Source organism: Rhinolophus hipposideros (assembly GCF_964194185.1).
Source record: "Rhinolophus hipposideros genome assembly, chromosome: 9".
In the NCBI taxonomy this organism is placed as follows: Eukaryota; Metazoa; Chordata; class Mammalia; order Chiroptera; family Rhinolophidae; genus Rhinolophus; species Rhinolophus hipposideros.
Genome location: NC_138055.1, coordinates 1492648 through 1517697, shown reverse-complemented (window position 1 = coordinate 1517697; position 25050 = coordinate 1492648). Strand labels below are relative to the sequence as shown.

Sequence of the window (25050 nt, the reverse complement as noted above, 5' to 3'; positions counted from 1 at the left end):
AGGACCCAGAGGGGACCCAGCACCGAGTAAGTGCTGAAGCAGCCCTCTCTGCTAAGTGGGGTTCTTGGCTGCTTTGTGACGTCAGAAGTAGATGCTTCTCCCCGGGGTCCCCATGTGCCCTCACCACCCAGCGGGGACAGAACCCTCCAGGAATTGTCGGAATGAAGCTCCTAAAATGGCTTTTGAAAGCAGAGCGAGCTCGGCCCAAGAAGGCTTCCCGACTGTCAGCTCACTCTCGGGGGCCACAGGACCAGCCAGAGGGCGGATGGAGCGTGAGGGCCGGGACACTCGGAAACTCCTGCTTGTCTGTGACGGGTTGTGCTGGGAGCCCAGAGCTGTGAGTTCAGACTCTTCAGCCCACGTTGTCCATGTGGGAGTGATGGCCCAGGTCCAGCCTGAGAGAGCCCGGCAGACAGTCAGGGGACACTTCTGTGGGAAGTTCCCACAGACACCGCCTGTGGGGCCAGGGCACCCAAACTGCTGTTATGGATTGGCCAGTGCTCAACCTGCCCATGCTGCGTGGGGACACCAGGCTGTGCGCATGTTGAGTGGGGACACCAGGCCATTCCCACTCCGAGTGGGGATACCATGTTGTGCCCACGCTGAACGGGGGACACCAGGTTGTACCCACGCTGAGTGGGGGACACCACACTGTGCCCACACTGAGTGGGAGATGCCAGGCTTTCCCACGCTGAGTGGGGGACGCCAGGCTGTGCCAAGAAGAGGGCTGACCGCTCTTCATCTCCTGTGTCTGGCGCACACACATACACACTGGGTGGGGGGAGTGGGGAGAGCGTGGTGTCAGCTCCTCACAACAAAGGGCCTTGGGTGGTGCCGGCCACAGTTTGAGCTGCCTTTTCTCCGGGGATTTAAAAGTAGGGTGTGGAATGATTCCCTTCGAGCTTGATACACATTTGAAAAGCATGTCATCTCCCCACTCCCTTTGTGGTGCTCAGACGAGATGCCCCTTGTCCGGGATGGGAGGACGGGGCTATTGGGAGCCAGGCCAGGGCCCAGGTGAGCAGAGGGCACACCTGGCCAGGACAGGTATGGGCGTGCACAGGAGACAGGGAAGTGGCTTGGGGTGGGACAAGGGTGAACCAGGGCAGACGAGTGGGTGTGGTGAGTGGTGAGGACCTCCGGGGGTGGAACCGGTCCCATCGCGTTGTCTTAGATGCGCGATGGGCCGTCCTGAGAAGACTCTGCCTTTTTCTGGGCCTGGTGGGAGATGGACCCGTGGTGTCTGCTGCAGCACAGGTGGAGGAATCAGGTGAGGACCTTAGTTATTCCCGGGCGGTGACGTCCCAAAGCTGGGAGCTGCTCGATGGCACTGCCCAGTGGAGGAGATGGTCCTTCTCACCCTGCGTCTCTGGTGCCGGGGCTGACGTCACCGAAGCTTGGTGCCTCCCTTCCACCCACAGAGCTGTGCTTGTCCATCTGTGCACACACTTCCTGGAGGAGCAGGAACAAGGCACGTGGTGTCCTGAGGGGTGGGCCCTGTCTTCCCTCAGCTGGAGGAGGTGGGGGCCTCAGTGGTCTGCAGGGGACAGTGACCTGGGGGCCCTGGATGCCACTTCCCCACTCCCTCCCTAGGGTCTACAGAGCTTTGACTTAGATCTCTGATGTTGAGATGACCCCCCACACCCTCATTCTTCTCCTTACTTTGTCGGAAGGTGAAGTACCCCATTGTCACGGGACCCACCGTGACTCACAGCCAGCCCACTGGAGTCCTACCCCACGGCAGACCCACCCGACGATCCCTCCCAGCCGCAGCGCTTCTCTCACTTGAAGTCCTTGGGCCCCTGTGGGGACAGATGGAGGCCTTGCGGGGGCCACACAGCCAGCCGGCCCCAGAGCCTGCACAGCCGTGGTCTCTGTCCTCTGATGGAAACACCTCTGACCGTCTCCCTCCCAGGGAGTGAAGCAGGTGCTTTCAGACTAAAGTGTGTCCAGACCCAGCTGGGCCGCTTCCATTTGTGCAGAAAATGCTGTTGTGGAGAATGGCCCCCTGCGTCTGAGCCGGCCTTCCTGCCTTGGGGAGTCACAGGCTGGCCGGCCTGCTGGGGTGCCGTCCGCCCACCCATCCCAGCTGCTCTGGGTCCCTAGTGAATGTCATCCGAGGCCTCCATGCCCAAGGTGCAGGGGTGGGTTTGCTCCCTAGGGGTCTCGGTGAGCCCCCCAGGCTGACCCCTCTGTACCATGGACGCCATCTGCTCCCTGCTACGTCCTGGGACAGGGGACAGCCCAGTGCAAGGTTCTCCAGAGCAGCCGAGCAGCAGAAGCCCCCCCCAGAGGTGGGCTCATGACAGCAGCTCAGTGGCTTTCTCAGCACAGCCGAAGGAACCAGCCCATCAAAAATTCTGTTCCGAACTCCTTGATATTTGCCTTAAAGTTCAGCTCTAAATATAAACCCACTGGGGATGTCACAAAATGTTTTCTTTGAGGTGCGTGTGTAATTATGTGCGTGGCGTAGTAGCAGGGCGGGCCGTGTCTGCGCCGCTCGCGTTCTGCCGCATTCCAGAAAGGGGGGGCGGAGGAGGTCACGTCCTCGCTCACCTGAAAACGCTTGTCCAGTCGAGTGGCCCCGCCTCACCTGCACCCCTGCCGTGCAGGGAGGACCTAGGTGGCAGCGTGGGGGCGTCAAATTAGGGGCAGGTGATGGAGTCGCAGTGGATGGCGGGCGCGGCGATTAAGAGCATGTGCCTGGAGCGTGGGAGGCAGTGCCGCCTGGGGACGTCCCCCCCACCCAGCCCTGGCTGTGTCGGCCCCTCCTGCAGGCAGCTGGCCCAGCGGGTGCGGGACGAGGCTGAGCAGACCTGCAGGCCATCGTGTGCCTGCTTGTCCTTCTCAAGGCCTCACTGTGACCCGGTCTCCTGGTTCCTGAGACAGCCGTGTGACGGGAAGTGGCCTTCTCAGGCCCGCAGCCTGGAGCCTCGGCGCCCAGCTCTGGGTGCAATGGGGGACGCACCTCCAACCCTTCGCAGCGCTCTGAGTGGCAGGCAAAGTGGGACGTGCCCTCAGGAGGGTCTCCTGTAGATTAACTCAGCTTACTTGATTCATTGATTTTGTCAAGGGTCCGTTTATCACACTGACAACTGGGAGAACCTTAAATAAATAGTTATCATGCTCCGAGGGGCCAGGCTCGGCTCCTGGGGAAGAGAAGGAGCAGCTGGATCACACGAGACGGTGCTCCTCGTTCACTCGCTCACCCACTCGCTCACCCACTCAACACCCCCTAGAAGCTACAGCGAGCCAGGCCCTGGCTGGGGTGGGAGGTGGGTCCAGTGGTGCCTTGTGGGTAGACAGTGGTGACAGAGAACCGGACAAACTGAGCTTCAGATCCCGTCCACACACAGAGAGGCCCTCAGCCAACGCCGGCAAGGCCTGCGGACACCCCTCCCCCGGCTGAATCCAGCTGGCAGAGTTGTCACCGCCCGTCCTGTCACCACTCTTCCTCCCCCTGTCCTGGCCTCCACCAGCCCTCCTGAAGTCTGCCCTTCCTAAGAGCTGGAACGTTCTCCTCCCATGTCCCAGATCAGCCCTGCTGTTGCCGCCTCTGGAACAGGCTTCCAGGGTGTGGGCATGGCTTGTGCAGTCCTGGGCTCCCACAGACGTCACCCCCGCAGGGAGACTCAAGGACCACCCTGACTCGATGGTCCCCGCCCTCTGTGCTAGATTTGTCTCTGTGGCGATGCCGCTCCCCGGGCAGGATTTCAGGGGTCGTGGTTGGTATGTGTGGTCGGTGGGCCCAGCAGAGGTGGGTCAGGTGTCGCTGTGCTCACTGCGGCGTCCCCAGGACCATGACCAAGGACGGACACTCCCGAGGTGCCCAGGGCACGAGCAAACAGGTTGGAGGGAGGGGGACCAGTGTGCCAGCTCCCCTCCCATCCACACCCAGTGCAAGGCCAGCGGCAGGTCACAGGGTACCTGTGGAGTCGTGCAAAGGGCTTCTGGCAGGCTGGCGACGGACCCATCCGTGTTTTAGGAGACTCACTTCTCCGAAATATTCTGTTTGCTCTTTGGATGTACATGGGGCAGCCATGGTGCCGTCCTTGTACCATGTAACACGCCCGCCTACCTCCTGTGCCCACGGCTCCCTCTGCCTGGGGGCGCAGGGGGAGGGGTAGCCCGAGCTCCATCTCACAACCCCGCCGTCCAGTCCCCTCCCCCACGGAGCTCCGGTGACTTCCTCCTCGGCCCCGATGTGCCTGAGCCCCCTCTGCCCCGGCCTTTCTTTGCTTGGAGGACGTCACTTGGTCCTCGGAACCTGGCCTAGACCTTGGTACCGCACGGGTGCTCACACGCCTGCCCAGCCAAGTGGGCGCGGTCATGCTTGTCCCGCCACTGGTGTCCGAATGTGATGTGAGCACGAGAGAGACGTGAAACCCCCCGAGTGGGGTGCGAGGTCAAACCCGAGGCCTGTGCTCTGTGTCCTCTCCCAGGCCCGTCCTCGGGCAGCTTGGAAGTGCTCCTCACAGGCCTGGAGAGGAGCGGGTGCTCGCGGGGCCCTCGAAGCGTGGGCGCCGGGGAGGAGGCCACTCACACACGATTTGGAACAGTCCCGGCAGGGCCGCATGTCCAGGGACCGCCCGGAGCTTTGAAGGTGTGGAAGTTTGACGGGCTTGTTTCATTCATCATCTTTTCCCATTAATAAAAATTAGGATAGGAAAGAAATTATCATAATCCAACATTGACAATGAAGCTTTCCATTTACTTCTCGTTCTGTGAGGTTGTTTTTTTTTTTTTAATCAGAGTGATTTATGATTAATACAGTACATATTAAAACTTTTAACCTGGTACCTCCGAAAAGTAAAAAATGGTCCCAACATATTACATTTTTAATCACATGAGTTAATTACTCTTTCGGGAGGCTTTGGGAATTCTGGGAAGGAGAGTATTAAGGATTTCAAAGAATGAGACAGAAAGTGTCATTTTAATGAGAATGCAAATGAGAATTGTTGAGGTTCAGTGAAGGTCAGAGCAGCTTTAATCATCAAATTATTATGGCCATTTATTGCTAGTAACAAATGAATATTAAAAGCTATTGTTTTAACAGATTAGACCTCCAAATTATTATTATTTCAGAATTTCCCAGGCGTCTGGGATATAATTTAGGAATTATTAAATTCCAAGCTCCTCTCATACCTGGAACCCCCTTGAGCATGTGTGAGTTTTCACAAATATGTAGGTGCCTGTCCCTGAATGTCAGCAATTTGGGGATCATCTCTGCAGACACTTTTGGCCCAGCGTCTCGCCCACTGGGTGTCCTACAGCTGCCGTGGTGCAGGTGGCTGGACAGAGCCGAGGGCGGGCAGGGCTGGGACTCTGAGTCGCCAGGATGGAGGCCGGCGGCCGCTCCAGGAGCCACTGGCGTCTGCGGGGAGCGGGAGGGAGGCAGGGGTTTGGGCCTCGTCAGCCCGTCGCTGTTGCTGTCCGCTCACTGCATCTCCTGGGCACAGCCCGGGCCTGGCACACGGTGGGGCACATGGTGGGGGCCTGTGAATGTCTGTGGGCAGAGGGAGGAGGGGGTGCAGGCGGCTCAGCATGCTTTGTAAGCACGCGGCACGGCTGGCTTCCCAGGCCTGTGGCCCCTTCTCATCCCTCCTGGCACCTCTTCTGTCTTCCTGGGGACCTCAGAGCAGCCCCTCCGCTCCAGGGCCCAAACCCGCTCCTTCGGGGGCCTCGGCGCCCAGGGAGGCTGGATGCCCTCTGGCTCACCCTTGGGCTTGGGCTTGCACCCCTCGTTTGCGCACGGTGAAGGTTCAAGTGCGTCTGTGTTGTCAGAAGTGCTAACTTTATTGGAGAGAGAGGAGGAAACACGACCACAAGGAAATAGTTAAAGCCCAGGAGCCCTGGGGCCGTGGGGAGCATCTTCCATGAGTGGGCACCCCTTGGTTGGAGGCCTCCTGCAGCCGGGTCACCCCATCCATTCTCAAAGGGCTCAGAGAAGGGGGTGACCTTTGCTGGGGCGGCCATGTCTGAGCCCCTGCACCACAGCGGCGGAAGTCAGGAGACCTGCTGGAGGGCACAAGGTGACGACAGGGAGCTGCAGCTGGTGGCCCAGGGGTTGCAGGTCACAGCCCGAAAATCTCTACCTGTCCGGGAGCAGAGTCCTCCCAGACCACAGCCCTGGGCCACGTGCTGGCGAGGGCCCGGCCTCACCCTCCTCACCCTCGACGCCCCCAGCTGGTATTCTGGTACTGTGCCAGGTGTCCAGGTGGGTGAGGGACCTAGGGCCTGGCTAAAGCCCCAAACTGTGAAGTCTGCTCCTGGCGGCAGGGTCGGTGGGAGGAGAAGGGGGCCTGTGACCTGGGGCACCATCCGTGAAGCTGGTATCTGGGGCCTTGGAGTGGCACAGACGGGGGTCTCGGGCAGAGAAGACGAGTCTGTCTTGGGCACAGGGGGTCTGAGGGGCCTGGGGGAGCAGGCCGCCCCTCCTGCAGACCAGCCCTGGGGGTTCCCGGGCTCCCGGGGCTGCGCCCCGGTCGCTGTGTCTGGAAGCCCTGGAGGCTGCGTGCCACAGGGAGAAGTGACCACATGTAACAGGTGCTGCCCTTTTCAAAATCACGTGATTTCAAAGCTGCAGCTCACATACATGTGCACATGCTAAGCTGCGCAGAATTAATAGATTTATTTAAATCAGCCCGAGCCATCTGTATCCGTCGAAGGACACGTGTCCCAGGCAGGCCCGAATATCTTTGGAATAATATCTTTGGTTTGTGACAGGAAAGCTGGGAGTCCCGAGGACGCGCGGATGGCAGGGATTGGATCTCCACAGGTGTGATGGGACCGTGACCAGGGCCAGACGGCCAGACGGAGGGCAGAGGGCAGAGGGCAGGGACGTGGGGTCCCTCAGAGGCTGCCCCCAGGCAGATCCCCACTGAGATGGCACTGCAGGGACACACGAGCACCTGCCCCTCTTGAGTGGCTGCCCTGGAGTAGCCCCCCCACACACACTTCCCGTGGGCCCAACACCAGTTAGTTTCTGGGGTTGGGGGCTGCACATGGGTCTCCCTTCTGAGCAGCTAGCCCAGGGAGCATGGTGCTAATGAGGGGTGCAGCCTGAGGGTCCCTCACTGAAACACTCGGCCGGCGAGAGGGGTCAGGTCATGTGCCTGACCCGAGTCTGAGGATTCTACCCAGATTTAAAGTGGGGGATCTTTCCGTGAAATCTGCAGTCGTCTGTTGATGGAGGCCTGGGGTGAAGGCAGTGGGGCTGGGGGCCCCTTTGGCCCCATGGCCGGTGGTTCCACCGGCAGTTTCTGGGCTACTGTGCCTGGTTCCTCCTGGGGTATCTGTCACCTGCTCTTCCGCTGCTCCCGGGTTGGGGTGTCCCTTTGGTTGGCTCAGAATGGGTCGTGGGTCCCAAGCAGCTGACTCGGGGTTCTGTCCACACCTGGAACCCAGTGCTCGCTCACCTTGGGGGCACCTCTTATCATGGGGAAGCAGGTCCACAGCTTAGGTCCGCTGACCCTCTGCTCAGTCCTGGGAGGAGAAGCAGACCACCCACACGGCGGGGTCATCCCTGCCTGACAGAAACACAGCTGTGAGCAGAGCCTGGCGGGGCCAGGTGTGTCCACAGCTGCCTAGGTCACGGGGAACAGGGCACGAGTGTCAGGGCTGGGGGTCAGGATCAAGTGACAACAGCAGTAACACTGTTTGAGGTGTGTGACGGATTGACTGTGCCTCCAAATTCATATGTCGCTGTCCTCATACCCCAGCACCTCAGTGTGACTATATTTGAAATAAGGCTTTTAAAGAGGTAATTACATTAAAATGAGGTCACTAGGTGGGGCTTTGATTCAACATGACTGGTGTCCTTATAAGAAGAGGAGATGAGGACACAGACACGCAGAGGAACAGGGGGTCGACCAGGTGAGGACATGGGGAGGAAACGGCCATCTACACACCAAGGAGAGAGGTCTTCGAGGAGCCAGCCCTGGGATACCTGGATCTGGGCCTTCCAGCCCCGGGCACTGGGGGACAATGAATGACTCCGGTGCACGTCCCCGCAGACCTGTGCGAGGTGGCTGTGGGGATGGAGGTATGAGAGGGTTCCCACCGTGCAGGCGGGTGCGAAGCCTGGTCTCATCAAGGCGTATCGTACACTTCAGCGTGGCTCCTGAAGACGCGGACGCCTCACAGACACTCACAGGCCACAGGCCACTTGCCACCCCTGCTCCCGATGGATGAGTCCCCTCCAAAGGTCCAACTGCCACGGCGACCCTTCTCTCACCTTCCCCCACTGAGGCGCTCGTGGCGGAAGTCGGGGTGGGGCCGTCTGCGTTTCTGTCCCCCGGTTCCCACCAGGCGCTCCCTGCACATCAGGCCAGCACCGACTTCCGGGCAGAGGGAAGGTGACGGGAACTCCCAGATGGATAACGAGCCGCCTGTGCCACTTCATTCCTATTCCGTGCCTCTGCCGCCACATCCCAATACAGTCATTACTGCGCCTTCGCGCTCTGTGGCTGCATCATAATATGAGCTTAGGTTCAATTTGCTGGGAGCCGGCAAATCGTCGTCTGCTTTTCTGCGGCACATATTCATTTGCTCGTTGCCCTGGGTGTTTCTTAGAGGCCCGCATTTTACACATAGACAAATTAAATCTCGGTCTGCATGAGCCCCCCCTGGAGCTGACATGGTATGTTTTAATGGCCGCCGCACCTCTCGGGGTCTTGGAGCCCGCGATCGTCTGCATTTTCAGGCAGCAGATTACTTACAGGGACGTAGCCTCAAAGCCCATAATGAAGTTATTAGATGGAGTTGGGCCCATATGGGTCCTTGCCACTCTCTCTCCCGCCACCTCTGGTTTGAGGGCGCCATTTGGAGTGGCGGGACTTTGGAGAGAAGTCTGTCGTTTGCCCTGCGTTCGCTGATTCGTTTGTTTTCAGGAACGGTGCCTGGAGCATCTTCTGCGTACAGCAATAGGGAGACATGGACGTGGGGACATGGGTCAGGCGATGCATGGACTAGACAGTGGGGAGCACAGTGCGAGAGCATGTGATGGAAGGGCTGACCCTTCGAGAGGTCCAGAAAGTCAGCCCAAGTGCCCAGGTGGGCCAGATGCATCGAGAAGCATGGCCCAGCCCTGGGGTCCGCTCACAGCCACCAGGCTCCCAGAGAGAGTGTGAGAACAGGTGCCCAGTAGAAAATGTACAATGAGGGGTGCTGTGGAGTGAATCGTGTCCCCCTAACTCCTATGTCCGGAGCTCTAACCCCCAAGGTATTTGGAAGCGGGGCCTCTGGGAGGGGATTAGGTCATGGCGTGGGGCCCCCAGGATGGGGTCAGTGACCTTCTAAGAAGGGACATGGGAGACATGACCCTCCGCTATGTGGGAGCCACTGGCACCCAGGAGTGTCCTCAGCAGAGGCTGGACCTGCCATGGCTTGACCTTGGACCTCCGGCCTCCAGAACTGTGAGCAATAAACGTCTGTTGTTTGAGCCGCCCAGGCTGTGACGTTTGTTGTGGCCGCCTGAGCTGATGGGACAGTGGACACTCGTGTCATCCCACCTGGGCCCCCACAGGGGTCTTCAGAAGCCGAGGATCACTGAGAGATTGCTTAGGACGTGGACCTCACAGGTGGTGTTGGACTCAGGCCCCTTGGCGACCAGCACGGCCCTCAGGCAGACACCCCTCCACCGATGAGCGGGTGACCTGGCCAACCCAGGCCCCTGTGACCCTTCACCAGCCAATCACAGTCTTGCTGTCGCTGCCTCCCCTCTCTCTGGCACGACCGAGCTCTGCTCTGCGACACGGCACAGCACACGTGTGACACCAATGACAGAGAATGCCTCACCTGGCTCATCAGGAGAGCTACTGGGTGACATGTCGCTGGGGGCTGCTGTCCTAAGGAGGTCACGTAGGTCAGATCGCTCTCTGCTTTGTGGTTCTGGGGACGTTTCTATGGGCCAGGGGCCCGGCATTCACTGTTGGTGCTCAGTATCCTTGCTGCTTAAGGACAGACACATGGGGCCGTGACAGACAGGACCACAAAGCCAAAGCCTTCCCCCCATGGCCTGCAGGATCTCCTCGCCGTGACACCCCGTCCTGCCTCATGACGCTGAGTCCTCCGGTGCCGTGTGGACAGTGAGGCCGATCGGGCTGAGTGTCCCAGGCGGGAAGCGGGGGTGGCCCCCACCACGGGTACTGGATGGAAATGCACCCAAACGCCGGGGCCGCGTCTCCCTGGCAAGGCTCTCCTCCCGGGCGGGAGCCTGGCAGCGTGGGAGGCACTTGTCACCCATGTCCTTGCTTAGGACTCGGTCCCTGCACTTCCTCCAGTGCGGGGACGTTGACTTTTGTTATTACTGAGGTGGCAATTGCAACGCTGAGACCCAGCCACCCTGTGAGAGAGTTCCGATGCCAGGTGGAAACCTTCACAAACAGTGCTCCCCCAGGTTTTAAAAATCAATAAGCCATTTCGGATGTTCCGGCTGGGGTGTCGACCTTAGTTAGAAGCTGGTGTTCTGCGTTCTCACTCTGATCACTCACACGCTCTGCAAAGGTGACACGTGATCAAAGCCATTTCTGTGTGGTTCCCGAGGGTCTGCAGGGTGGGGGTTCGGCCGATGGCCCCTGGGAGTCCTGCCTTGGCCCGGGCTCTGGGGCTCTGGGACTCAGTCTCCTTTTCTCAGGAATTAGTGAGTCACCACCTTAGCACCGGCCGCTGGCACCAGGAAGTGCTGACTGAAGGTCAGCTGCCACAATCACTATTACTAATGTTCCAAAGCCTCACTCTCCCCGTCCTTTTCTAACACGTGGGGTGGGTGGGATACAAGGAGGTTCCCCCGGGTGGCCTGTGATTCAGAGGGGACAGCCTGGCTCCGCCTGCAAGGCTGGCATCTCAGCTGGGGAGGGACAGCTGGACACTGGACAGGGACTCCCAGGAACAGTCGCAGCTCCCAAGGTCTGAGGGGCCCCCGTTCCCATCCCCTTCACAGTGCCATCCTGGACTGACAGGGAATCTCTGGTTAGCGGGGGCTGGGGCTGGGGGGTGAGGGCAAGGCAGGGCCCAGAGGTCGGGGCCGAGAGCAGCGGGGCGACATCCTGATTGTGGCCTGGCCGTTGTCCACTGTCCATGTGCCCGGCAGCCCACTGGGGACTCGGGGGAGGTCTGGCCATGGCCGTGGTGAGGGCTGTGCCTCTGTAGCTGAGCTTTGAAGAAGCAGGTGGAGGGCTGGGGGCCCGGCTCCCAGGACGTCCGCGTCCTCCAGTGACTAGCGAGCATCTGCTGGCCAGGAAGTCATGTCAGAGGAAGGTTCTGGCGTGGTTCATGCCTAAAATTATTGTCCTCACATCAGAACAGCGGCCCAGGGTTGGGGACCCTGTCCTGCATCTTTGCAGCCTCGGGGAAGCCTCTTGGTGGAGGCCTTGTGAGGAAGATGGGGAAACTGAGGCTGGGGAGCTGTGAGTTGCAGCCACAGCCACAAAGGGTTCAGTAGTGGGCCTCTTCGTCTTGCCTGTCTGCTGTGCAAGGAGTCCTTTGTGGAGTTATTGTTGTCCGATTCGTGGTGAATTCCAGGGGAGCGTTACAGAGGCTCACCTCACGCCGCCATTTTTTTCCCCTCCACAAAGGGGTTAGAGGCAGAACGCACTCAGGAGGCCACCTGCCTGCTTCCTCGGCCCCACTGCCTCCCAGCGGCGGGAGTGGGAAGCAGCTAGAGGTTGGCGCCTGGGCTGGCAGAGTGGGCGGAGCAAGGACCACACCCTGCTGGGGGCTGGGGCTTCCCTGGGGAACACCGGCTGTGGTCAGAGGCAGCGGGAAGGCTGGACTGAGCTCCAGGAGGGGCATGTGGGCTCAGGGGTGGGGCAGGCCCAGGGAACACACGAGGACACGCTCTCATGGCCCAGTTCCGGGAATGCAGTACAGGGGTGGCACACCTGGGGTGCTGGCCGCAAGGGACGGGCAGTGGCTCTGCCAGCTGTGGGTAGAAGAGCAGGAACACAGATGTCCCCATATCCGGCCCTCAGGCTGAATAAAGACACTAAGTTCCTTATCACAACAGCAGCCTGGGGAAACCTCTAGCATTGGGAACACAAGCTACCGGGCTCAGCAACATTTGAAGAAATGTTTAAAAGGCAGAGGCCGTCAGCCTTTGTCCACCACCAGCCGCCTACTCGACTGCCGTGCTGTGGCTGCTGCACAGAATCGGGCCTCTGTCCCTCAGAGGGACACCTTCTGGCGTCTGCACAGAGGCCGTGTTATTCTGTCTGACCTCTGAAAGTGCTCTGCCCACTATAGACCTCTGTCTTGCCATCCCTTCAGCCCTGTGCTCAGCTCTCAGGAGCTCCGTGGTGGCCCCAATCACAGCTCTGCCCCCATCACAGCTCTGGGATGGCCCGGGAGCAGTGTTCATCTCTTCCAGGTGCAGGCTTGGGAGAGCAGCTGGGGGTAGTATTCCCTCCAGAATGCTCCTTGTCTGGACCAGAGCCAAACACAGGTAGGGGATGGATGGATGGACAGATGAGTGGGTAGGAGGATGGATGGATGGATGGATGGATGGATGGATGGATGGATGGATGGATGATGGATGGACAGACAGATGAGTGGGTAGAAGGATGGATGGATGATGAATGGATGGATGGATGGGTGGATTGATGATGGATGGATGGGTGGATGGATGGATGGATGGATGGATGATGGATGGATGGATGGATGGATGGATGGATGATGGATGGACAGACAGATGAGTGGGTAGAAGGGTGGATGGATGATGAATGGATGGATGGATGGGTGGATTGATGATGGATGGATGGGTGGATGGGTGGATGGATGGATGGATGATGGATAGGTACACAGATGGATGAACAGATGGATGGGTGGGTGAACAGATGGATACTGGCTGGGTGAAAAGATGGAGGGGGCTCGGAGGACATTATAAGCTCTTCAGGGGGTCGTAAGGGCCGTCCAGGCAGACCCAGCCCTAGCCCAGCCCTAGCCCAGCCCCTTCTTGTGCAGCTGTGGGTGGGTTTCTGAGCTCCCTGAGCCTCAGTGTCCTCAGCAGTGAGTGGAGAACGTCTCCCTCAGTGAGGGCTAAGTGGGACGGTGGCCACAGCAGGGCCTCAGCTATGACCGTGATGTCCGGGCCTGCAGCAGCCCTGGTCCAGTGTTGGCTTTGGTGCTCACCTGGGTGGTGTGGGGCTCTGGCGTGATAACACTGCGTCTAGTTCATTCCTCCTCATCTGCTACACAGTAGCTGGTCCTGTGGACCTGCACACGTCGTCTCCCTGGAGGGAAGGGTCACACTTTCCCAAGTGTTGCCACACAGACACTGTCCTTAGTCTGTGTTCAGGCTGCGAGGAGACGCATTCTGAGGGGAGGGGGAGGCACCTTTAATTTGACTCCATTTCCTCAAAAGTACTTGAAGAGGAAATAAGTTTTTAAACGAAAGGAAAATGTCAGTGTGTGTTCTGGGAGGGGCAGGCGGAGCCCTACTTTGGGTGGAGGCAGTGGACCGGCCACGTGCCCCCACCTGAGGCCCATGGAGGGCCCCATGGTTCCCTCCGGGCTCCTCAGGAGACAATCAGGAGACAATCCCCACTTGGAGCCAAGAGGATATGTTAAGTTCAACTAACTTGTGAGCTAATGTGTGCAGAGACAGATAAGGATTTTTAAAGAGAGAGCAAGATAACAGTGGTCAGTGTGTGGAGACACGTAACTGTGCAGACTTCTGGGCAGGCGCTGGGTGCGCTGTGGCCTGGAGGGTGGGAGGGGAGGACCGTACCTGCCCCTCCGAGAAGCCCAGCTCCTTCTGCCTCCACTCACCAGGGCTCACCCGTGTGTCCCATCCTCTGAGCGTCTCCTCGGCACCCGCACGGCCAGGCCTCAGTGTGCAAAGCCCTGTTCTCGGGGGCCCAGGCCACCGCTGCGGAATGGGTGTCACAGGATGACTGTTTGGCGTTGGATTCCTGGCTGAGCACGGCAGGAAGGTGAGCTTGGGAAACCCCCAGGGGTTTGGTGTGTGACTTACGTGGCCCATGCGTCCCAGAGCTGGAGAGACTGGACAGGGGATGAGGGCCCATCACGGGGAGACATGAGTGTCAGCGGGTGGGTGATGAGAAGGTGAGTGCCGTGAGATCATAGCCTCTGTTCTCGGGGGCACCTACAGGGACCCCCAGAGAAAGGAGTAGAAGAGGCAACGTCCAGGACAGCAGGAGGACTGCCTTCACCTGCTCGGCTGAGCTGAGTGCTGCCTGGCCCCTGGCCCCTGGCCCCTGGCCCCTGGCCTCTGGCCCCTGACCCCGGCCCCTGGCCCCTGGCCCCTGGCCTCTGGCCTCAGCTCTCAGCAAGTGCAGCTGATTGGCCCGAGAAACCGACGTGCCCTCCCCGGCCCGAGCCTCAGTGTCCCTGTCCACCTCTCCCTTCCGCCTGCTCGCTGTCCCCTCCCCCGCATCTGCTCGGCTCCCTTCCTTCCTCGTGCTCTGGAGAGGACTGGAGCTCCTTCCCGGGGCAGGGAGGACCCAAGGCAGCTCTGAGGGCCCTGCCGGGGCTGTGCCTTCCCGTAGAGCCTACACTTGAGCTCAGTGGGGTCCCCTTGTGGGGCTGACTGCCGCTGAGGGCCGGGGCCTTCTCCCTGAGACTCCCTCACCATGTCTCCCCGCCTGGACCTGGGAGCAGGATGCTGCCTCTTCAGGCGTGTGGAGGGAAAGGCAGCAAGAAAATGCTGGTGGGGCCAGCTGTGTGCAGTACTCTCTGCCTCATCAGCCCCGGGCCTCGCCTCGAGCAGGAGGGAGAGCGGGTGCAGAGGGACTAACAGCCGGCCAGCGGCCACATGGACAGGCCTGTGGCCAGGGCCTGCCCACTGGAGCCTTGTTGTGTCCTTACCCCGCTGCCCCTGGCTGCAGCCCAGGCCCCTTCCCCTGTCATCCCCTGGCCCCTTCACCGCCTCTGGTCACCTTCAGCTGTGGGAAGTGGTGACTACTCCCCCTCCTGCCTGGGGGTGGGGGACACTGTGGATCCTGAACCCCCAGTCAGCTTGGGAGGAGGGGCAGGGCCGGTGTGGGCAGCCCCGCCTGCCCCCTAACCGGTGGTGGCACTTGCACAGGCAGCCCCACCCTCAGAGGTTCCGTCTTCTCTGCAATAGGGATGGTGCTGTGGGAGTGAATACAATACGCTGTTGGGTGTGAATAAGAGAGCTTAGCGCGGCTCTGGGACCTGGCGGGGACTCAGAGCGGTCACAGTCACAGGGGGCCGGGCATCGGGAAACGTGCACGTGTGGCCAGGCTCAGTGGACGCAGACTTTTGCTTCAGAGGAGCGCGGGGACAAGCAGCCCTAGAAGTTTCTGGCAACGACAGGGCCCGATGTTTGAAGGGATCTCTCTGGGTGGTGGGGGACCTGCAGTGGCCAGAGTGGGCACAAGGGTGAGGCCAGTGAGGCCCTGCCCTGGGCACAAAATCTGGGGAGTGCCCAGACACTCAGTCATCAAGATGAGTGCGATTTTAATGCAACGGTTAGAAAATTATGCGGGTAAAGTGACGCTGGGTGTGCCTGTGTTTGTAAATAAGTGTGATTGTGAAACGCTGAGGTGACGAGGTACAGCCTGAGCCAGCTCTGCTCTCAGTGTCCCCACTGGGCCACACAGGCTCACGTACACCTCTGGCATCGGCACACGCATGAACCAGGGCTCTCCCACGGGCTGCAGCACAGCCCAGGTGCCCGCGATATGGCGCCGGTGGGGCCTTGGTTCCCCACCTTTGGGCACATGTAGGGGCAGAGTGGGGGCTGGGACGTTACACCCCGGCCTGGTGAGGGTGGCCCACACGCATGGTTCTGATGGGAAGACTCATCTCGCCTTGGTAAGCGGCCTCACTCTGTCCGCGGGGTTCAAGGAAGACAGAAGTCCCACGGAGTATTTAAAGCAAGTATTTAACGCCAGTTCTTCAGAAATAGTTAATTTAGAGCGAACTTCTGGCTTCCTAAAGTTCAACCCAGGTGGGAAGACTTCTTCAGATCTTGGAACAAAATTGAAAATAAAGGAGCTGGACGCCACCCCTCGCACTCCCAGAAGCCCCTCTGTTGGAGGCCACCCTGGGGGCCCCGTACTGCTTGCCAGGACCTGTCCTGTCTTGGACGTGGGGGCCGTGTTGTCCCCATTTTAGAGGTGGGAAAACAATCTCAAGGGGCTCAAGCTCAGCCCAGCTCACAGAGGCGGGGGAGGAGGCCCCAGCCCGCAGGAACCAGCTGCTGAGCTGCCCTGGTCACCACTAAGCCACCTGCCCAGGCCCACGGACACTGCCACCACACTCGCAGGAGGTCCTGGATTGAGGGGGCCGTGGGACTCGTCACACGCTGTTTAAAAGGAAGACTCTGGGGTGTGGGTTATGTGGTGCCAGGTATTGTGTGCCCCGCAACACATGGGTACCCACAGGCTCCGCGAGAGTACCCCCAGCCCTTCCCAGGCCAGAAGCAGAGAATGCATGGCTGCAGGCCATCTGCGTGTGTGGCCGCGTGTCTGTGTGTCTGTCCTAATCGGCAGGGGCTCTGCTTGGGGATTTAGTTTACTGGTGTTGACAGACCTGCCCTGGAGCCTGGAGGCGTTAGGACAGTGCCTGGTCCCCTGGGGAACGTCTTTCCTGTGAAATGTCTGCCTGCGAGCGGATGTCAGACGTGGCAGCACACACGCCCCCATGTGCACAGAGGCATACACACTCAGACACGCTGCACACAGGCACACAACACACATGTACATGTGCACACATGTACACACGAACACACGTGTGTGCCCTCGCACGACGTGTGTCAGCACGTGTACACTCACCACACACACGTCCGGGAGCCAGCACCCTCAGGATTGTCTTCTGTTCCCTCCCCGTTTTCATGAGGGTGGCTCGTGTTTACACGGACTTCGATGGATGTCACGCGTGTCCCCTTCTGTTACATGTATTAGGTGCCCTCCTGTCACACATCATGGATCCCCCTCTGTCTAGGTGTTATGTATCATCGGTCATGTATTTACATGTGCTCATCATGTTAAATGTTACATGTGCTGACACATGTTCCCGTGCTCTTGTCATGTGTCCATCACACATGGCACCCGTGTCTCGAGTACATATGTTACATGTGCCCAGTTAAACGTCCCATGATTATCATGTGCATGGCACATGTGCCTGGTCACAGGTGCTCCATGTGTCCCATCGCGTGCTGTGTGCCCTGTCATGTGTTACATGCCCTGCCGCGTGTGTACCTGCCATACATGCCCATTTCACTCATGTCACATGTAGCTCTGCGCCCACACTGCCCATTACACAGAAGCCACCAGACGCTGAGCAGCTGGGACGCAGGCACCTCCTCCCTGGCCCCCCCTGTCACTCCCTCACCCTGTGCCTGAGGTCAAAGCACCGCCCGCCCCTGGGGCCGGGCTCTGGGGTGGGGCTTCCAGGCTCCCGCAGCCCCACACAGGGCACTTGTTTCCTTTCTCCACTCAGCCCAACCCCCCTCTGCTGAGTCCGGATGTTCCGTGGTCCTCAGTACGTTTGCCTGGTACAGCTGCGGTGGTCCGAGCCACCGAGCTCCTTCTCCAGGCCACAGCCAGGGGCACCGGGACGGGGTCTGTTTAGAGCAGGGTCTGTGGGGGAGCAGCCTGGGACGGCAGGGCAGTGTAGGGCCCCTGGACTGTTGGAGGCTGGAGCACACCTGTGTGTCCTGGAACCTGGATGATGTATGCGTGTGCACAGGTGTGTGTGCTGGCACGACAGTCAGCAGGTAGGCTGGGCCTTGGGGCCGAATTTGATTCTGTGGCTGTTGAAAGGAACTCGGGAGATGCTCTCTGTACAGAGGTTCTGGCCGCTGCCTTTCCCGGCCAGGGACCTGGTTGTTTGCAGGAAGACCAGAGAAGTTGGATGCACTCGGTCATGACCCTGGCACTCCGTCACTGGACAGGCCCAGGCCAGGGCACATGTACTCAGTCCGCCCCCGGCTTCTCCAGCCTACATTCCAAGCTCAGCCTCTGCCCCCCGCCCACAGGGGAGCCTCACCCCAGAGGAGACTACATCTCCCCCTGCCCAGGGGAGTCCTGCACCCATCGGGCATTGCCCACTATGCCCGGCCACTTCCTGCCTCCACGCTGGGGCTGGGCACGTGTCCTCTCCTCAGTGACTTGCTGCCATGGGACACCTTGCTGTGGTCTCCCCCTTCTCTGGGCCACTGCAGACTCTACCTTCTATCCTTATCACCCTGGCTTATGTCCGGGGGCACCTCCCGGGCTCGCCCCCAAGTCCCTTCTTGTCTACTGACATTCTCCCCACTCCCCCCAGGAGGCCCTCCAAACCATCTCCCGGTGGCCCCTGCCTGGCCAATCTCCGCCCTCAGCTCACAGCCCAGCTGCCCACTCCCATCTCCCCCTGAATACTAGTCTGCCAAGAGGCTTGTCTGAAACCAAACACCACACCCCATCACCCGGCCCAGCAGCCGCTTCTCGCACGTGTCCCCCCACATCCAGGCCTTCTGCAGACCTCGCGGGAAGTGGCTTAAACCATTGCCCAAGTCTGACCACTCTAGCCTCTCCCCACTACTTCCTCCGTCCTCTATTACTGGTGGCCCGAGCGTCCTCCCTAGTGACCTGAAGGTCTGTTCTCCTCAGCCAACAGGCCCAGCCCTGCAGCCCTGGGCCCGAGTCTGAAGCTTAGCTGTTTCCCAGGCACAGGCCCTGCCTGTTCCTGTGTTCACTAGTTATTCTTCAGCGAGAATGGAGCCCGGTCTTGTAAGTGACATGCAAATGCATGCTCATCCCCCAGCACACAGTGGTGGTCACTTCCACCAATGTCCCCACAGCCCTTGTTTTGAAGGTGAGGGTGAGGGGGCCTGTTCCCCAGGACACTGCCCTTGTCTCCTCCCGGGACCCAGGAAGAGGCGGAGCCCCCTGTCCCCCATGCTCTGGGCCTTCCCAGGTGTCTCTGGGCCCTCAGAGACTCTGCTGGGTCTGCCCGTGTCCTGATCCCCAGCTCTTCTCCCAGGTGGCTTCCTGCACCTGAGGCCTCCATGAGGCGCGGGCTTCTCGTCGGGCAGGCTCACCTGCAAATTGTTCCTCTCCGTGACTCCCGGACTCAAGGCTTCTGCTCCTGAAACCTCTTGCTAAATCCCTACCTGCTGCACCTGCCCCATCTTCCTCCCTCCCGGGTGCCACACTGAGTCTCCACCTAGTGGACGACTTCCCTGTCAGTCAAGGCCGAAACCCCGCCCCTCTAATGCCAGGGCCTTGGTCGTTGGCATGTGGGCTCACACCTGTTTCCAAATGGCTGTGCTGTCTTTATGTATGTATGTCTATGCCCCTTCCTCATTCTCTTCAACTGGTGAAAACTTCCATTACATGGATTGCACGTACTTTACAGTACTTTTATGATGACTAGGTTTCCTCAAATCCCCAAACATTATATAACTGACGTTGGAAAATTCAAATAACAAATGAAAGATCCAAATGAAGGCAAGGTTTTGCCTCCCTCTCCCCACACCCGACTTCTTCCCCAGCGACAAAGCTGGGAACAGGGCCCTTTTCCCCTTCTGGGCCTTACACCAGCATTCTTATTGGTTGGTTGCTTTTCCCTCGCGTGATGCCTTTCCGTGCACACTTAAACTTTTACTCCTGACCCATCCCCTCTGCTCAGCACTTCATTACACCCCTTTGGAGTGCTGGGAAAGCAGGCAGCTTCTCTGCTGGAACATTCCACCTTCCTTTGTTCACACGTTGAAAAAATAATTGAGGCTTAAGGATTTGTATTTCCCTTTCTACTAGAAATATTTCGTGATGGGTGTCGACATGTTAACTTCAAAACTCGAGAAGCACTACGTGGCAATTACCGTATGACTCCATATCTGTTGTTTGCCACAGATACCAGACTGGTGACCGTGACTATGGAGAAAGAGATGGAAGTTTATTGTGGAGTTTCTGTCAGTTGAAGGAGATTCTGCCCAGTGGGGGGCCTAATGTGTCTGCACGCACGTTTTACGGCGTTTCACTCAAAAACGTCAGAGGTGTTACGTTCTCTTCTACCTCATATGCCCACGTCCACCTGACTTCCTGATACCCCTTTCTCTGCTGCAGTGTCACCTAGGTCAGCTTTGCATGGAGGGTGTGTGACTAGCAAGCAAATGGACCGCCTTTTGGGTAAAGTTTACAGACAGTAGACGCAGGTGTGCTCTAGATGCTGTGTCTTTCCCCATCAGAACTTGAAGACCCTGCCCCCGTATCTCCTAGGAGCCAGTGTTGCTGATGAAAAGTCCAGCGTCCGTCTCTTTCTGACTTCACAGGACGTACTTTATTTGTGGTTTGTGTTCCTTTTATTCTGCAAGCTTTTAAGAGTTTTCTGCGTTATTTGGGTCAAGGTCTGTCTGTTAGATCTATTCACAGTACGGTAGACACTATAACCGGAGAACATGTATGTGTTCATTTATTTGGCTGTTTCCCCAGCTTTGTCGCCTTTCATTTTCTCCTTTGGGATTTCTAATAAATGAAAGCTTGATGCTCGTGTTTCAACTTTTATCTACCTTTCCATCTCTCTTTCCATGTGCTTTTCACTCTGAGAATCACCTCTGACTTTATTTTCCACAGCCTGGGTTTCAGTCTGTCCCCTGTAACTTAAAATTGGTTACATTAATTTCCAAGAGTTTTTTTTCTTTTTTCTTTTCCTCTTGTTTTGTTTTTCTTTATAGTAGCCTGCTTTTCTTTTCCTGGTACTGTATTCTCCCAAAGTTCTGTGTGAATGATGCAATTTAGAATTATTATTTTACTTTTCCCTGAATCATTTCTGATTTCTGCCCCCTAAAGGTCATGTGTACAGTCCCTATGTCCCAGGCCTGCCTCCTTTCCCACTGCTGCCTTTCTGCAAACACCTGGAGCCTGTCTGCCAGGTCCTCTATATAGGAATAAACACTGAGGTGGCTACAGTAAGGGGTCCGTGTGGGTTACCTCTGCCCCGTGCAGCCCAACAGGCTTCTTACCTGACCAGGAGTGCCGGCTGTAGGTCCTCTGGGAGCGGGAAGGGTGTGTGGACAGATGGGCCTCCTGGAGGTGGTGATGGAGGCAGTGAGCAAGCTGCCACATCGGGCATTTCACTCCTGGCGGGGCTGTCCTTCTCACTCCCTGGCCTGTTAGCTGTGGAAGGCCACACATCTCCACTCTGTCTTTGGCTCTCTCTTAGAGCAGGGCTCCCAGCCTGCCCTGTGCCATCTGGTGGAACCCTTCCCGGATGGAAATAAAAATATGAGATGGCTAAGACAACCAGTTATATCGAAATGCACTTTCATCAAATGTTGAAAAATCTTTTTTGATAAGGTAATGTTTGCTTCTTTATCAAAACCTCACATAAAAATGTCTTGTGGCGGGACAATGGTCCCATGAAGTAAGGGGGATGTAAGTGATATTCTGAGATGTCCACAAGAGCTGTGATGGGACACGGAGTTTCCTGTAACTTGTTTCTCACACAGCCATGGTTAAACCTAAACCACTGTGTTCACTGCCCAACTGCAGTAACTTCAGTTAGAGACACATAAACAAAAGGCACGTTTCCCATGCACTGGGGCCCCTGTGGTGTGTACTGCTGACTGACTCTTGTGGGTGCCTGCCACGGGGCTCCCCACTTTCTACCCACCACGCCTAGTAAGGGTCCATACCATGTACATTTACTAGTAGAGGGTCCCGGTGCCCCGAGGAGGATGCTGTGGCCCCCAACGGGCAGCCCAAAGGCCTCCTGCCCGACTTGGGAAAGGAAAGCCGCGCCATGCCTCTCTCTGCGAACTTTCTTTTCTTCAATTCTCTTTACAGAAGTAGCTCCCAAATGGTTATTTTCTAAAAGTTCCAGTGGTGAACTGGATATTTAGGCTATTTAGAATATTTTCCAATTTTCAAAATTTCAAATAACACGCACTTGGGACACGGCGATGTCAGAGGTGGGCTTTGTTTCCCGAGTGCAGTCCTTTTGGGGTCCTGGACGTATGTGTGTGGTAAGTGCGCCTCTGTGGCCCTTCAGACAGGAGTGGAGAGCTCTGCTGTGACCTTGGTAGAGGTCAGGCTCTGAGGACCAGGTAGGACGGCTCCCTGTCTGGTCACTGCAGGTGGGACTTTTCCTGGAAAAGGCCTCTGGGATGACAGCAGAGGAACAGGGTAAGGAGCTTACAGGAAACAGGGTTCTGAGAAGGGACTGCCCGAGGGAGCTCCTTGTTTGACCCGACTAAGGCCGGGGCCACGTCTCCGAGACAGTGCTTGGACCTGGCATTCTCGTCTCAGACTACTCCGAGGGTGAGAGGCGGGGGTGAGGGGGGGTTCGGGGAATGATGCAGCCACAGTGTGGAATGGCTTCTCTGGTGGGCTCACCTCTGAGCAGGGGCTGGGCACAGCAGCAGAGGCCAGGCAGACAGTGGCGAGCCTGACACTGGTCGTGGCCTGCCCTTTATTGTTGGATTCGGTGCCAGTGTCCATGCTCATGCAGGCCTCCTTACCCCAGAGGTACACTGAGGGGTTTGACCTGTGTGTCCTCTAAGAGCCCTTCCAGGTCAGGCCTCTGCCCTTCCTGGCACATAAATATCTGTGCAGGAAGCAAACAGCCGCAGTGTGAGCTTGTGCTGTGCTGTCCAGGCCTGCCTCACACTCACAAGGACGCTGTGCGGGGCACCCTGTCACCCCCCACCCCCACACAGGTGGGGGCATAGGTTCAGGAAGAGGCTCCAGCCCTCAACCCGTTGGAAACTCCTTGGGCATTTGAAATTGAATTTGAAATTCAGCTCAGGCAAAAAATGCCTTGAGGCCTAGGACACTGCTCCCAGGGGCTCTGGGCAGGACACAGGCTTGGCTGCTGGGGGTGCGGGTGGTTACAGAGGGGACTTGGCCCTTCGGAAGGCGGAGGGAGGCCGAGGCAGGAGGCAAGCGGCGCCGGCTGTTTATCTGGAGCAGTCCCGGGGCATGCACTGTGCTCCCACTCGCTCTGTGCCGGGTGGCCTGCAGGATGTCACACACTGGGGCCGGGAGGTGGTATGTGTGTTTCCTGGAAGAGGTGCCGTGTTTTTCAGGAGCCACCTCGGGTCGGCCAGGGACAGTGGCGATGCCTGCGCCGCGTTCCCGTCCCTCCAGGGGCCCTGGGGCTCGCGGGGCTGGGCGCATGCGAGGTCTCCGGGCCCGTCCCCGCCTCCCCCGCCGCACGGCCGGCTCTGCAGTGAGGCCCCTGCGCACCTAGGTGGAGCCCGACCCGCGGTTTTCGGCCGGACCGGCCCCGCCTGACCCGCCGGCGCGCCAGGCGGGGGCGCTGCAGGGCGGGGGTCCCCCGGGTCCCCTCCGCGGCCCAGTGCGCATCGGCGGGCCGGGCGGAGCGCAGACGGCGGCGGGCACGGGCCGGAGTGCGAGCGCCGGGCGGGCGGGCCTGGCCTCCGTTCTCCTCCCGCCGCCTCCCCGGGAGCGGCGGGGCCGAGCGAGCGGCGGGCGCGCGTCCTCCGGCCAGAGCGGCGCGTCCCGCGGGCGGCCAGGCGCGCGGTGTCGCCGGCCCCACCTGTCGGCGCGGCCGCCCCGCCACCGGCAGCGCCAGCAGCGCGGGCACCGCGGGAGCGCCGGCTCGGGCCTCGTGCGGCCGCGGCGGCGGAGGCGCGGCTCCGGGCAGCGCGCAGGCCGGCACCGTCCGGGGGGCACCGGGGCGGCGATGGTGCGGCCGCCCAGCGCCGTGCGCGCGGCCCCGGCCCTCGGCGGGGGTGCTGGCGGCGCGGCGGCCCCCTGAGCCCCGGCCGGAGCGGCGCGGGCGGCCGGCGCAGGGACCCCACGCCCGGGCCGTTGCGCAGTCCGCCGCCCGCCGTCCGGGCCCTGCGGGCCGCGCGGCTCCGGGGCGGCGGCGGGGCTGCTCCATGGGGCCGCGGCGGCCGCCTCCCCGCGCCCGGGCGCCCGGCGCCCCGCAGCCCGCGACGGTGGCCGAGTGGCCGGAGCGGCGGCCGCCGCGGCCCGAGACCGCCCGCTAGCCCCCCGCCCCCGCCCCCCGCCCCGCCCGCGCCCCGCTCCCCTCCCCCCGCCCAGAAGGACGCGGACCGCCGCCCGGAGTGGCGCCTCCAGTCGCGGCGGATGGAGGGCGCGAGCGCGCGGCCCCGGCAGCCGGCGGGGCGCTGATGCGGCGCCGGCACCTCGGCTGCGCGGCTCCGGGGGCGTCGCCGGGCGGGCTCCCCGCGATGCAGCTGCTCAGGGCGCTCTGGGCGCTCGCGGGGGCCGCGCTCTGCTGCTTCCTGGTCCTGCTGATGCACGCGCAGTTCCTCCAGGAAGGTAACGCCCGCGCCGCACCCCGGGGACGCCGGGCCCTCGCCGGCCCCGCACGGCCGACTGGTGGCGGCGCCCGGCCGCGCTCCGCGGGCCCTCGGTAGATGGCAGCCGCGCTCCGCGCTGGCGGCCGGGCCGGGCTGAGCCGCGCGGGGAGGGCCTCGCGCTCGCCACCGCTCCCCACGCCGCCTTCGGGACCCAGGCGGGGGACGGGCTGCAGAGCGGGACTTGGCCCCCACGCCCCTCCCGGTGCCTGCGAGAGCGCAGGGACCCCATTCCTGGGCCTGGTGGACGCATGCCCCTTGGTGGGACTCTGGCGGCTGGAGGTGTCTCTGGGAACCGGGTCTCTGGCACCCCCGGCCAGGACAGGGACACCGGCTGCTGTGATCCCTGGGCACTTGGGCTCTTCTGGAAACTTTGTGGCCCCTGAAGGCTGGGCTCCGCTGGATTGTGCCCTTGCACCCAGAGCTCAGCCTGGCTGGCCCTTGCAGATGGCTGGCCGGGCACTCGTGGCCCACAGTCCCACCCACTGCCCATGGCTGGGCGCCCTTGACCCCAGGCACCCTGCCACCAGCGCTACCTCGTGCCCCCTGGCACAGGCGGGAGCTGGTGACTGTCATGCACACAGGTCCTCATTAGTGCTGGGTTCCTGCAAAGGAAGGTTTGTAACATGCAGCTGCTTCCCTTCTAATTAATGAGCTGCTGGCTTCCCGAAGCAGGTAGGAGTGGGAGGCCAGCTCCAGGCCTGGTCCTTTCTGTCCTGGTGTCCACTTCCCTCTCTTGATTTTGGGTCCGGGCCCTGAAGGGACAGGCAGATGTCCCGAGGGTTTGC

General features: G+C 60.0%; 1 protein-coding gene across 2 annotated transcripts in view; it reads left to right on the top strand.

Annotated features, from left to right (window-relative positions):
* The window catches only part of TAFA5 (TAFA chemokine like family member 5), a 169790-nt gene that overhangs the window by 47827 nt on the left and 96913 nt on the right, over nt 1-25050 (top strand). The window contains exon 1 of one of the 2 annotated variants that reach the window (XM_081060716.1): nt 23925-24224. The exons of the other annotated variant lie outside the window; for it this stretch is intronic. Within the exon in view, the coding sequence (XP_080916842.1) occupies nt 24074-24224 (151 nt within the window). The 5' untranslated portion in view covers nt 23925-24073. Of the gene's footprint in view, nt 1-23924; nt 24225-25050 lie in introns of those variants that run through there. 2 annotated transcript variants of the gene reach the window in all.